Raw genomic sequence first — 14,470 nt, forward strand, 5'->3', positions numbered from 1 at the left:
TCTGGGATTAAAGGCATGCGCCACCACGCCACCACGCCCAGCTTTTTGTTTTGTTTTGTTTTTTGAGGAAGGGTCTCACTCTAGTCCAGGCTGACCTGGAATTCAGTCTGTAGTCTCAGGTGGCCTTGAACTCATGGTGATCCTCTTATCTCTGCCTCCCAAATGCTGGGATTAAAGGCATTTTCTGTTTGGGCAATTGCATTGTAAGCAGTCCTACCCTTCTTTCTGCTACCATTTCCACAATGGACCCTGAGATAGAGATGTTTCAGTGTCACTTCTTCTCATGGTGCCTTATGAGTCATTCCAAGGTCACTGTCACCTGAAAAGAGAAGCTTCTCAACCAAAAGTGAGAGTAGCATTAATATATGGGGTACAAACATTAAGTAAAGTGCTTTCAGGGCAATTTGGTGAGCATAATATATGCATTTAGCCAGAAAAGTGTAGGCATTACACTCCTAAGGCTCGTGACCTCCCCCACTATAGGCTTTTGGTTAGGTTTTCAGTACCAAGCATGTATCCCCTCCTATAGAGTGGACCTCCAGTCCAAAGTAGAGTGTGGTTGGTTTCCACCATAACAGGCATGCCACTATTGCATCCATTCAGCCATTTGGCCTACCTGGCCAAACTTGGAGCTTCCAATGCCCACTGTTTTCTCTGCTGATGGCTTCTGTCTCCCATACAGCTGCATGGTGTGTAGCTTTTTCCAGCTTTCTGTCATCTGATCTACATGGAGGAGGTTTTCAGCTTAGCCCTAGCTTGGTTTCTCTGTGACATTGCAGCCAGGCATGTCAAGTGTTTAGCAGTAGGGTCTATCTCTGGGTTTTGTTGGCCTTCTGTAAAAGAAAAATAAGATTCTTCAATAGAGAGTGAGAGCAGCATAGGCTAAAGGGGAATAAGCATAGTTAAAAAGATTTTGATGGGCATGGTCTTTCTTTTGGCCAAACACTAGTAGGGCCTTCTCACTGGAGTTCATGACCCTCATCCCCATAGGATTCTGACTTGGTTCCCAGTAGCAGCTGTGTTATACTTCCCACTGAGTAGGTCCCTAGCCAATCAGAGAGAGCCATTGGTGGCCACCTAGGCTTGGTGCTTCTATTGCATAGGCGTGTATATCTTGTCTGACTGGTTGATTTCATATAGCAGGGTCCCCTGCTTGTTCACAGTTTTGGTGGTAGCTATTAAGGAACTGGTTTCCTTTCAGATTTCACCATAATCTCTTGATATTCTGTGTCAGCTGCTTGTGGTGTCTTTAGCAAGAGAGTTAGTAATCAAGTGATTTGACAGAAGCCTGTCTTGTTTTGGGGATCTCATATGTCTCAGGCCAACAGCTGAATGTAGGGGTGTAACCAATTTCTGGTACTGGGAATTACAAGCCAAAGCCAGTTGTTTTAGGATTAGGCTTCATTCCACCCTCTCTAGGACCCTTCTGTCCAGGTGATCTCCCCTTTCATGCTCCTCTTGAGGATTATATCATTTAGTCTGCTAAACAGGAGAAAGATTTTTATGGTAATAATTCTTTTTGGCTTTAGTTTTGTGTATATCTTCCCACTTGCTCTCCCATTTCTCTCCCCCTAAGCCCTTCTATAACTGAGTTTTGTTTGTTCTTGGTTTGTTTGTTTGTTTGAGTTAGGTCTCACACTAGCCCATGCTGATTTGGAATTTATTATGTAGTCACAGGGTGGTCTTGAACTCATTGCAATCCTCCTACCCCTACCTTCTGAGTGCTGGTATTAAAGGCATATGCCACAATGCTTGGCCATAACTGAGTTTTTATACATGAAGAAAATAATTCTCTGTGAAAGTTTTAATTGGGCACAAGTGAGCTTTATGAACATGGAAAATACAAGTATTTTAAAAGAAAAAAATTAAATTGAAATATAACATTAATGCACAGTAATCAATAACAAGTAGGAAAGTGGTAAGGGAGATGAACAAACAATTCACTGGAGAAAAAATATGAAGGTGAAGAACTGATATACAAGAACAAAGATAAGTAGTCTTATGGATGATTGGAGCATGCCAGTTTGAACAAGAGAGAAATATCATTTCATATTCATTGACTAGATAAAATGTAGCAGTCTAAAAATACACAGTAAAGCTGACTTTGTGTCACAGTTTCAAACACCACTACTGACTGTGGCTTTCTGTATGGTAGCTCTGCAAAGCTATCTAACATGGTTGAGATTGAATAGCTTATCCAGCAATACAGTGGGTTGGTATATACCAAAGGGAAGCTGGTATATGTACAAGCAGTGAAAGGAGTACACACACATGTACTACAGTATTGTGGAAAAAGACAAACATTACAACTTGAGTTTACTAACATTGAACTAGGTAAATAAAAAGTAGTGTATTCTTGGGCTGGAGAGATGGCTTAGCGGTTAAGCACTTGCCTGTGAAGCCTAAGGATCCCGGTTCAAGGCTCAACTCCCCAGGACCCACGTTAGCCAGATGCACAAGGGGGTGCACACGTCTGGAGTTCATTTGCAGTGGCCAGAGGCCCTGGCTCGCCCATTCTCTCTCTCTATCTGCCTCTTTCTCTCTCTCAGTCCGTCGCTTTCAAATAAATAAAAATAAACAAAAAATTTTTTTAAAAAGTGGTGTATTCAGGCTTTAGATTACTATTTACTTATTTTTGAGTTAGGGTTTTGCTCTAGCCCAGGCTGACTTGGAATACACTATGTTGTCTCAGGGTGGCCTCAAACTCGTGATGATCCTCCTCCTTCTGTCTCGCAAGTACTGGGATTAAAGGCATTCGACACTATGCCTGGCCTATATTTTTTTATTTTCAGTGAAAGAGAATGAAGTGGGCACACTAGGGCCTCCTACAGCTGTAAACAAACTCTAGGCACCTGTATCACTTTGTGCATCTGGCTTTACATGAGTATTGGTGAATAGAACCCAGCCATTAGGCTTTGCAAGCAAGTACCATTAGCCACTGAGCCATCCCTCTAGCCCCAGAATACCTAGTTTAACCTCTTGTCTTTGTCTTCAATATTAGTAAATTTTATGTCAAAACAGTAGGCTAGGCTATGGATACTGTATTTAAAAAGATGTTTTAGCTGGGCTCGGTGGCACACGCTTTTAAGTCCAGCACTCGGGAGACAGAGATAGGAGGATCTCTGTGAGTTTGAGGCCACCCTCAGCCTGGGCTAGAGTGAGACCCTACCTTGAAAAAAAAATGTTTTAAGGATAGTAATAAGTGGCATGTGGGTTTAACTATATGTTTCTTATTTTTTCCAGTCCACTGCTACAGAAATTGTAGAATATTCATCAGACAGTGATAAAGATGAAGACTCGGAGAATGTCCCGTTCATTGATTCAGAATCACCTCACAAATGCCATGTGAATTGTGACTTGGATACAAGACAGGTTACTGACAAAATTATTTACTCAAGAGCAAAATCAACTGAGTTAATCTTGCATGCATCCCATAAACAGACAGTCAAGTTTCCTAGGACACCAGAGAGTTTGGCAAAGAAGAAGAAGCTATTAAGGTTAGCTTAAATATTTTAAAATAACTTTTGTTTTCATTTAATTTTTCTTCTTTCATTGAAAATACAGCTATTTGAGTTGTACATTTTAAAATAGTCATTTGACAAACAATATTGGCTGAATAGAATTATACTTCTGTAAGCAGTTATTGAAGCCCTACGTTCTGGAGATGATTTATAAAATTGTTCATTTGAGTGGCACATTAGTGGATTTAGTCATGATCACCAGACAGGGCTTCTGTCCTTAGTGGAAATTTGTTATTTGGCTTGTCACATTTTATTGTGAATCACTGTACTGTTATTGATTAATTGGTAAAGAACTAGAAATAAAGATAGATCCTATCAGATTTTTTGGATGAGTATGATGAGAGATTAGTCAGAGTAACACTTGCAAATGCAAAGAAGTAGACAAGAGCCAAGATGGGGAGGTAAGAAACACATGGTATGCTATAGACAGCCACAGTGAAGGAACATCCTTGTCACCAGGATGTTAGTCATAGGTTGGCTGTGGTGAGCCAAGAAGAATGTGTGAAGGAGCTTGTAAGGACATGTTCCAACCCCATGTCATACTAGGTCTCTGATATAAATACAAACAAAATAACGTGCACTCCCCATTAAAAACAAAACAAACTAATGGAGGGGGAAAACAAAAGCAAGAAAGAGCCTATGACAAGGAGTACCACAAAAGCAAACATAATAGTTCCAAGGAAAAGGAATCCTAGTAGACAGCAAACATGGCCTTGAAAAGCTGGAATCCATTGATGCTGTTTCTACATCAAAGCAGGGCATTCCATGCACACTGTGAATTGGTGGCTAAAGGAATACATGACACGTGAGATATCAACAATACCAGGACTCATTAGTTGGTTATATCCTGAAAGGGATCCAGCTCTATAGAGGTTGCAGAGAATTGTGTTTGTAGAAATAATAATTATATTGTTAGTTTGTCCTTGGAGGAAAGTATATAAGGATGTGGCAGAGTGTAGTGGGATAGGTATATGGTTTCATTTTCATAAGATAATGCACATGGCATCATAACCTATTCATGAAATACCTACTCCCAGTGAATGTCATAGTCCAAAGAAAGAGATAGTTAGGTGTCAGAGATTGCAATTCATCCATGACTTATTAACAGAAGGTTGGCTATAGGTTGCAGGAAGACAGTGGATCCCTGAGGTTTGGGAGAGATGAAGAAGCCTGATTAAGTGGTCTTCATCTAAGCCAAAATGGACTTTTTTTTTTTTTTCCAAACTAATATCAGATATATTCCTGGTACTTAGGGTCCAATAATAAAGGTAAATATACTACTCTGTTTATTTATTAGATTATGCTGGAAAATATAGGGAAATCCAACAGGTTTACTCAGGGTGCAATCATGGTTAATTATGACTCAAGAGACTACAGTTAAGTAAAGATGAATCCCAGCATTGCCCAAACATAAGTAATTGTGGCCTCAAAAGTGAATGGTGATTGAGTGTGGTAGTCCACACTTGTCATCCCAGCAGTTGGGAGGCAGAAGTATAAAATTTTGAGCGTTTTGAGTTCAAAGTAGCCTGGGCAACATAGTTAGACCTCAACTCAAAAGAAGAAAAAAATGGGTGATAAACTTACTAATGATGGAGTCATTGCCTAGCATGCACCCTGGCTTGAATACCCAGCTGTAAGGAAGGAGGACATAGTAATCAAGACTATTCCAGTGAAGGTGACACCATATATCATTCCAGAATATCATGTCTCTAGCAATACTCTGAGCTTTCTATGTGTCAAGCATGCTTTCATATGCAACACAATAGTGAGCATAACCCTGCCTGTACTGGATAGGGGCAAGAGTAGTGGTTGTTAGCCAGAAAGTAGAATAGTTGTACTGTTAGGAGTGAAACTTTATGGGGGAGAAGAGGATCATTTTACTTTTCAAAAATTTAAGACTTCCAGTTAAGATGGCAGCATAGGAACTACGCCAAAGCAGCCTAGGGGAGAAAAAGAAAAAGAAAGAAAAACAGTAAAATACACTGTTCTACAAAAAAGCCAGAGGTAGAAGCAACAAGAGAAAAAGCAACTCAGCATACATAAGAAGATTATCAGCAAACATTTCAGCAGAAAGTCTAGAGGTCAGAGTACAAAAGGATAGCATATTATCAGTTTCAAAGAAAAAACTGGGGTTGGAGAGATGACATAGAAGTTAAGACCTGCAAAGCCAAAGGACCTAGGTTTGATTCCCCAAGATCCCCATAAGCCAGATGCATGAGGTGGCATATAAATCTGGAGTTCGTTTGCAGTGCCTGGAGGGCCTGGTGCACCCATTCTCCTTCTCTGTCTCCCTCTTTCTTTCTTGCTGAGAGAAAGGAAGGATAGGAGGGAGGAAGGGAGAAGCAAACAAACAAACTCTTCAGCGAAGAAGCCTGATTCTGATAAAATCATCTTTGCCTCTAAGGGGAAATTAAGATAGGCTCTGATTTTAAAAAAGGACTTCTGGTTAAGATGGTGGTATAAGAACCATGACCGAAGAGTAGGGGAGAAAGAAAAAGCCAAAAAAAGAAACAGCAAAATACACCGTTCTACTAAAAAATGAGGTGTATAAGAAATTACCAATGGCAGCAGAGAAGTAGGGGAGATCCAGAGCATCCACAGCGCACATAGGCTGGCAGAAACAGCTTTAGCAGCTGTGTCACCAGGTCTGTCTTGCCACCGCTGCAAGGCTCGGTTGGAGCTACGGGAAAAGCCAGGGGAGGAGATTTTCCACTCAAGCCAGAGCTCCTCGCAAACTCAAGAAACATGAAAGTAGGACTGCAGTGAATAACGGAGGAGCAGGTCACAAGGTAGAGGATCACATGGATCACCAGGAGAACTAGAGCCACCATCGAAAGCCTCCCCTCCCCCACCTCCAGCGCAAGCGCCAGCAGGCACCAGACACCTGGGAAAGGAGATCACAGCACCCAGCACCAGCAACCAGAGCAGCGAACCAGTGACCCAGCTAGCCTACTTGAACCTACAGCATACCAAAGATGGACTCAAGCAGGAGCGTAGCATAACTGAGACCAATATCATCCCCCAAACTAACTGGGATTACACCAGGTCAGTACCTGCCAAATAATCCTCATATACAGGCCTGAACCAGAAGTGCTAATTGCACCTTCCATATCAAGATAAATTATTTGTTAAATCTGATGGATGGTCAGATTTGCCATTCTTAAATAAGCTATATTTTGGGCTTGTTATTTGTTGCTTCTTGACTTACAGTGGCTTTGTTTCCTCTTTTGTTGTTCATTAGGGAAGGGTCTCACTTGGAACCCTCAACAGAACAGCAGTCTTAACCTCCTAGTTGACAGGATTAAGGGTGTGGGGCAACACATACCCTAAGGGACTATGACTTTGTTAGAGGATCTGCTTGTCATAATACCAAATCCTGCATAAATATTCTGTGCTGTTTTTCAATGAATGTGCACATAGTTGAGTTAAATTTTAGAATCTGCCTATATTTTGTTCCACTGAACCTACTTGAATACTCTCATAGCAGGCAAACCCAACATCAAGGGTCACTTTTATAGATTCCCTGAGAGTCTTAAGGGCCATACCTAATATCTTAAGCTCCTTCCCTGAAGAAATATAATATCAGGTTGATTGACACATCTCATAATGCTGCAGCTAAGTAGAAAATCCAAGCATTAAATTAATCCAAGATGCAAAAATACATACATTATAACACAAGAACACCAAAAATCAAGACAATATAATCCACCAAAAAGTATTAATGCAACAGAAATGACCTCCAGTGAAAATGAGTTAGAGGAAATGTCTGAGAAAGATTTTAAAAGAATGAACATAAATATGCTCAAAGAAGTCAAAGAGGAAATCAAAGGAGTGAATGAAAGGAATCAAAGAAGACAATTTAATGAAATAAAGAGGTCAATACAAGACATAAATAAGGAAATAGAAATAATAAAGAAAAACCAGTCAGAATTACTAGCAATGAAGAACACTGTCAATGAAATAAAAAACTACAGAAAATCTCACCAGTAGAATGGATGAAGGAGAGGATATAATATCTAAAGTAGAAGATCAGATGGAAGATCTAATACAGTCCAACACAGAGAAAGAAACTAATAGAAACATATGAATGGGAATTTCAAGATATTTGGGACACTATGAAAAGAACAAACCTAAGAATTCAGGGTATAGCAGAAGGAGAAGAATTTAACTCCAAAGGCATAGTAGACATTTTCAACAACATCACAGAAGAAAAGTTTCCCCAAATTGGGAAAGAGGTGCCAGTGCACATACAGGAATCCTTTAGAACACCAACCAGACAAAACCTAGAAAGAACCGCTCCTTGCCATATTGAAAGCAGCTAGAGAGAAAAATCAAGTTACCTACAAAGGCAAGCCTATCAGGATCACAGCAGATTACTCAACACAAACTTTAAAAGCCAGAAGGGCTTGCAGGGATGTATTCCAAGTTCTGCAAGATAACAACTGTCAACCAAGGTTACTTTATCCTGCAAAACTATCCATTCAAATAGATGGAGAAATAAGAACATTCCACAACAAAAACAAGCTAAAGGAATATTTGAAGGCAAAACCAGCACTACAAAAAATACTTGAATGAATCCTCCTCTATGCTGAAGAGAAAGAAAAGCACACATATAAGGAACCTGAAAAAAACAAACCATACTCAAATACTCGTTAATACAAGAGAGCAAAGGTAAAACTGGAAGAACTACAAAAAAAAAAATGGCAAAAATAAATACACACCTTTCAATAACATCTCTTAATATCAATGGCCTCAATTCCCCGATCAAAAGACATATGTTTGCAGATTGGGTAAGCAGCAGGATTCGTCAATTTGTTACCTCCATGAAACTCACCTTTCTACAAAGGATGGACACTATCTTAGGCTGAAAGGTTGGAAAACAGTGTTTCAAGTACATGGGCCTAGAAAACAAGCAGGACTTGCTGTCCTAATAACTGACAAGGTAGACTTCAGTCCAACATTAGTTAGGAAACATAAGGAAGGTCACTGTATATTGACTAAAGGCACACTTCTACAGGATGACATTACAATCCTAAACATATATGCACCTAACATGGGGGCTCCCAACTTCATCAAACACTATTAGAATTAAGGTCACAGATACACCAAACACAGTTGTAGTGGGTGACTTCAACACCCCACTATCAATAGTTGACAGGTCATTCCAGGAAAATAAACAGAGAGGCATCTGGATTAAATGAGGTCACAGAAGAAATGGACCTAACATATATACAGGACATTTCATCCAAATGCTGCAGAATACACATTCTTTTCAGCAGCACATGCAATATTCTCTAAAATAGACCATATATTAGAACACAAAGCAAATCTTAACAAATACAGGAAAATTGAAATAATTTTTTGCATTCTATCTGACCACAGTGGAATCAGACTACAAATCAATAGGAAGAAAACCTGTAGAGCACTCACAAAATCATGAAAAATAAACAATACACTACTAAATGATGAATGGGTCAATGAAGAAATCAGAAGGAAATCAAATATTCATAGAGTCAAACAATAATGAGAACACAACATACCAAAACCTTTGGGACACAATGAAGGCAGTCCTAAGAGGTAAATTTATAGCTTTAATGCCTATATTAAGAAATTAGGAAGGTGGCAAGTAAATGACCTAATGCTTCACCTTAAAGCCTTGGAAAAAGAAGAACAAGGCAAACCAAAAATCAGTAGATGGGAAGAAATAATAAAGATTAGGGTAGAAATTAATGAAATAGAAACCAAAAAACAGGGCTGGAGAGATGGCTTAGCGGTTAAGCACTTGCCTGTGAAGCCTAAGGACCCCGGTTCGAGGCTCGGTTCCCCAGGTCCCACGTTAGCCAGATGCACAAGGGGGCGCATGCGTCTGGAGTTCGTTTGGAGAGGCTGGAAGCCCTGGCGCTCCCATTCTCTCTCCCTCCCTCTATCTGTCTTTCTCTCTGTGTCTGTCACTCTCAAATAAATAAATAAATAATTAAAAAAAAAAAGAAGCCAAAAAACAATTGAAAGAATCAATGAAACAGAGAGTTGGTTCTTTGAAAGGATAAACAAGATTGATAAGCCCTTAGCAAATCTCACCAAAAGGAAGAGAGAAGAGACACAAAATAATGAAATTAGAGATGAAAAAGTTAGCATCACAACAGACACCAGAGAAATTCAAATATTAGGGGCATACTATAAGAACATATACTCCAACAATTTTTTTAACTGTTTCAATTGCCACTTTATTGCAAGATGGTAGCATTAGTTACAAATTGCTAATTTTAGACAACAAGTTGTTGCAAACTGCTTATTCAAAAGTGATCACCAAAGTAACATGATGCAGAGTAAAGATGAGGAAAATCTGACTGGTCGGTAGATTTTTAACCCATGAAATGAATTCTAGGAAGGGTACACTGTGATTTCAATTGACAGTAATACAGGAGCCCGTGAGGCAGGCTAGTTTCTATTTAGTTCACTATTTCTGGTGGTTTCAACTGAGAATGTTGTATTTACATAACTGGTTGGGCCTGAGCCTTCTTTGAGAGCAGCTTCAGATCTGCTATGCACTTGGCAATTGTCTCCTTTTCCTGCTATGCAGAGATGCTCTGCACCACGTTCTTCTCCACCCAGTTGATCATGTGCTCTTGCTCCTTTCGGCGCATCATGTCCTGCACAGAAATATGATAGTCCAGGAGACTCTTCACTTCTTTGTACACTTTATGTAGCCGGTCCCGGTAAGTGACCTCCAAGGCCATAGCAGTGTTATTCCTCTGAACATCATAAAGGTAGTGGCGCTTCTGAGTGAGTGCCTGCTGTGACTTCTCCAATTCAACCACATCCTGGATTTGTTTGATGGATGCCTGCTTTACTTCTTCCTGAGCAATTTTTTGCTGTTACACCAGTTTTAGGATAAAGAAACTAGAAAAATTCCTCGGGGATCAGCCCAAGACGTACTTTTCCTCCATATTCAGGAAGAGGTGGTACAGGGGCAAGTTGTGGCTGCCCACTGTGGAATATCCTTGTTGCCTGCAATGCCCCAGGTCCCAGGACGGCTGCGGTCTTCAGACACAGGGCCACGGTGGCGGCGGCAGAAAGGTCCACCCGGGACAGCATGATCAGCCAAGGTTCCAGAAACGGACTTCACATCCCTTTGACCCCACAGGGAGACTTGTCAGGGACATGAACAAGATGGCCACATGCCTACTCCAACAAATTTGAAAATCTGAAAGAAATGGGTGATTTCCTTGATTTGTATGACCTACCTAAATTAAATCAAGATGAGATTAGTCATCTAAATAGACCTATAACAAATATGGAGATCCAAGCAGTTATTAAAAATCTCCCAACTTAAAAAAATGTCCAGGCTCAGGTGGGTTCACTGGTGAATTTTACCAGACCTTCAGAGAATAACAAACACCTTTGCTTCTTAAGATTTTTCATAAAATAGAAAAAGGAGGAATCCTACCAAACTCCTTCTATGAAGCCAACATCACCCAGATACCAAAACCAGGCAAATATAGAACAAAAAAAGAAAATTACAAACCAATCTCCCTTATGAACATAGATTTAAAAATTCTCAACAAAATATTGGCGAACAGAATACAAGAATATATCAGAAAGATCATTCACCAGGCCAAGTATGCTTTATCCCAGGGATGCAGGTATGTTTCAACATATGTAAATTAATAAATGTAATACATTATATAAATGGACTGAAGGACAAAAATCACATGATCATCTCATTAGATGCAGAGAAAGCATTTGACAAAATCCAGCATCCCTTCATGATAAAAGTCTTACAGAGACTGGGAATAGAAGGAACATACCTCAATATAATAAAGCTTATTTATGACATGCTTAGAGCCAACATATTAGTAAATGGGTAAAAACTGGAAGCTTTTTTACTCAAATCAGGAACAAGACAAGGGTGTCCACTGTCCCCACTTTTATTTAATATAGTACTGGAAGTCTTAGCCATAGCAATAAGGCAAGAGACACACATAATAGGGATACAAATTGGAAAAGAAGAGATCAAGTTATCATTATTTGCAGGTAACATGATTCTATATATAAAGGACCCTAAAGACTCTACCAGCAAACTGTTAGAGCTGATAAACACCTATAGCCATGTAGCAGAATACAAACTAAATGTGCTCCCTTTAGATACAAAATGGCCTAGATATGCATGACCTCACAGTGCCTAACACTACCTACACGAGACCTTTATAATAGGAGGTAAAGATCATGACATCAAAATAAACGTGAGACTTATTGAGAGGGGAAGTGGATATGATGGAGAATGGAGTTTTAAAGGGGAAAGTGCAGCAAGGCAGGGCATTGCCATGGGTTATTTTTTCATATATATAATCATGGAAGTTGTTAGTTAATAAATTTGAAAAGAAAAAATACATAAATAAAAGACTTTTATTATTAATTTGAGTAATAAAGAGAGCGAATTGACAGACCAGTGCCTCATGACACTGAAGTCCAACTCCAAATGCTTGTCCCTTCTACTAGATATGTGCAACCTTGTGCTTGCCTTAGCATTGTGTGTCTAGCCAATGTGGGATCTCGAGCATCCATCATGGGTCCTTAGGCTTCGTAGGCAAGTGTCTTAACCAGTAAGCCATATCTCCAGCCCCGTTTTACTTTTTAACATCAGGGAAGCCACTGAGAAGGTGATGTATTGAGTAGCTGAAAGAATATAGCTGCCATTTCCTGAGATGAGGCAGTAGGTATATGTTGAGAATCTGGTAATAATCAGTCTTGGCCTCACATAAATCATGAGGCTTTTGACTATTTTAAGATAGTCACTGTATATTTGAATTGGAATCTATGTCTGGACTTCATAGGCAAACCTGCAGCTGGGAAAGCAAACTTGTTTTCTGTGTCTATATGCTCTCAAAGTAGAAGCTGGGTCAAAGTTCGGTCAGTTCTCTGGAGAAGCAATATCCCCATGGAAGTCATGGCGTAGAAATAGAGGCTGCTGAGGGAGAATGAAATTGATGGGTATTGTATCCTATAGGTAAAGAAGTGTTGAGCCAGGTATGGTAGCACACAACTTTAATCCCAGCAGTTGAGAAGCTGATGAAGGAGGATCACTGAGAGTACAAGGCCCCCCTGAGATTACATAGTGAATTCCAGGTCAGTCTGGGCTAGAGTGAGACCCTGCCTTGAAAGGTGGGGGCAAGGAAGGAAGGAAGGGAGGGAGGGAGGAATGGAAGGAGGGAGGGAGTATTTTTGTGAGAAAAGGTGACTGACTGGGATGGACACTGATAGGCTAACCTGTGATTTCACTGTGAAAGGTATAGATGTGGAGCTGCCTCAGGAGGTTGTTAATCCAACAGAATCTGAGGATCCAAGGGAGAATGAAAAGCATGAACCCAAAGATGCATAGATAGATCTCTTTCAGGATTGTTACTTTAAGGTGATAATATATCATTTGGGTGTGACTTGGAAGAGAATGTGACACTGATGCTTCTTTTTGTGAGGACAGAGTCATTTCAGTTTGTACATTGATGGGAAAGATCTTGGAGAAATTGCTAAGTTAGGGAAAAGAGAGTACAACATCAGCATTATCACTGACGTGATGAAGGGAGGCCACAAGCCAGGATGACCTGGTCAGGAGTCCCACAGTCAAACATGGATGGAAGAGTCTAGTTCATGCAGCTGCACATATGTAGCTGGTGAGGATCAGGTGGTAGGGCATCCATGTGGTAGAGGGGTTTATGTGACCTATTTACAAATTCTTTCTGGTTACTTCTGTTGACATGCAATGAGTTCTTTCATCAGCTTATAGAAAGTATGAGGACAGAGGCATGAAGGTGAGGAGAAAGAGAATGAGACTGATTGCATGAAAGAAGTATTATGGACATCCTGAGGTCCTACTGGCAGCAGTGGTTATAAACTGAGTTTGAGACCAACTTACCCATGTGGATTCCATTCTAGAAGTGCAACTGCATAGCAAGCAAAATGTAATTCATAAAAGTCCTGAGAGAAGAGCCCAGGAAATCTTACCTGAGTAGGAAAGATCACATGAAAGGTGTGAATGGAGTTCAGTCTGTTGGATAGAAGCAACACATGGTTGATGGGAAGAGGTTGCTCAAGTGCTTCTGGACTCATGCTAATAGATGATGATGGTATGTGCTTACACATAAAGGAAGGAAGCAGTTTTTCAATGTGAGGTTTAAAGAAAGACTATGTAGGTAGGTGACTGGGATGGATGGATAGATGAAAGTTTTAGATGTTTCCTTTTGTCTGCTTTTAATTATTTTGAGATCTTAATGTGTTTGAGTGCTGAACTCAACAACAGTTTTACAAGGTTATTCTTGATTGGAATTCTGTACTCATGTTAAATTTATCTGATTGGTTCTGACTGCTGAGTCCTTTTGGAGCCTACCACCATCACCATGGCATGGTGCTTAGCTTGCTTTCTTGATTCCAAAGAAAATACCCAGTGCTAGGATGGAGCAGATACATGTTTATGTTTTTATAAATTAATTGTGAAAGCATACAAAGATAATTTAAATGGATATTTAACTGTCTTATTTCTAAGAATGTAAAGCTCCTAATTAGAAATATTCTTAGTCTACATTTATACCTTTTTTTTGTTTTGGGGGGGGCTTTAAAAAATATATTAAAAAGAGAGAGAAAAAGATGCAGATAGAGAGAGCAAATAGGCATGCCTGGGTCTCTAGTCACTGCAAACAAATTCCAGACATATGTGCCACCTTGTGAATCTGGCTTACTTACTTGGGTACTGGTGAATCAAACCAGGGTCCTTAGGTTTTTAGGCAAACACCTTGACTGCTAAACCATCTCTCCAGCCCCTTTTTTTTAAAAAACTTTTGATTGACAATTTTCAAATATGTACTTAATGTATTTTGATCATTATCCCCTCCCCTTGCTTTCTTTTGTGTCCTTCTCTTCGACTGAATCCTTTCCTCTTTACAACTGATGGCTTTCTT

The 14,470-nt window shown here is 39.9% G+C and overlaps 1 protein-coding gene and 1 pseudogene across 7 annotated transcripts in view; one reads left to right on the top strand and one right to left on the bottom strand.

Moving 5' to 3' along the window:
* Positions 1-14,470, top strand: part of Spidr (scaffold protein involved in DNA repair) — a 453,987-nt gene that overhangs the window by 163,167 nt on the left and 276,350 nt on the right. For all 7 annotated transcript variants that reach the window (XM_045143466.1, XM_045143467.1, XM_045143468.1 and 4 more), the window contains one exon: positions 3,244-3,497. In XM_045143466.1, coding sequence (XP_044999401.1) covers positions 3,244-3,497 — 254 coding nt within the window. The remainder of the gene's footprint in view (positions 1-3,243; positions 3,498-14,470) is intronic.
* LOC105944553 lies at positions 9,994-10,616 on the bottom strand (annotated as a pseudogene).

Source organism: Jaculus jaculus, chromosome 2 (genome assembly GCF_020740685.1).
Source record: "Jaculus jaculus isolate mJacJac1 chromosome 2, mJacJac1.mat.Y.cur, whole genome shotgun sequence".
Taxonomy (NCBI): domain Eukaryota; kingdom Metazoa; phylum Chordata; class Mammalia; order Rodentia; family Dipodidae; genus Jaculus; species Jaculus jaculus.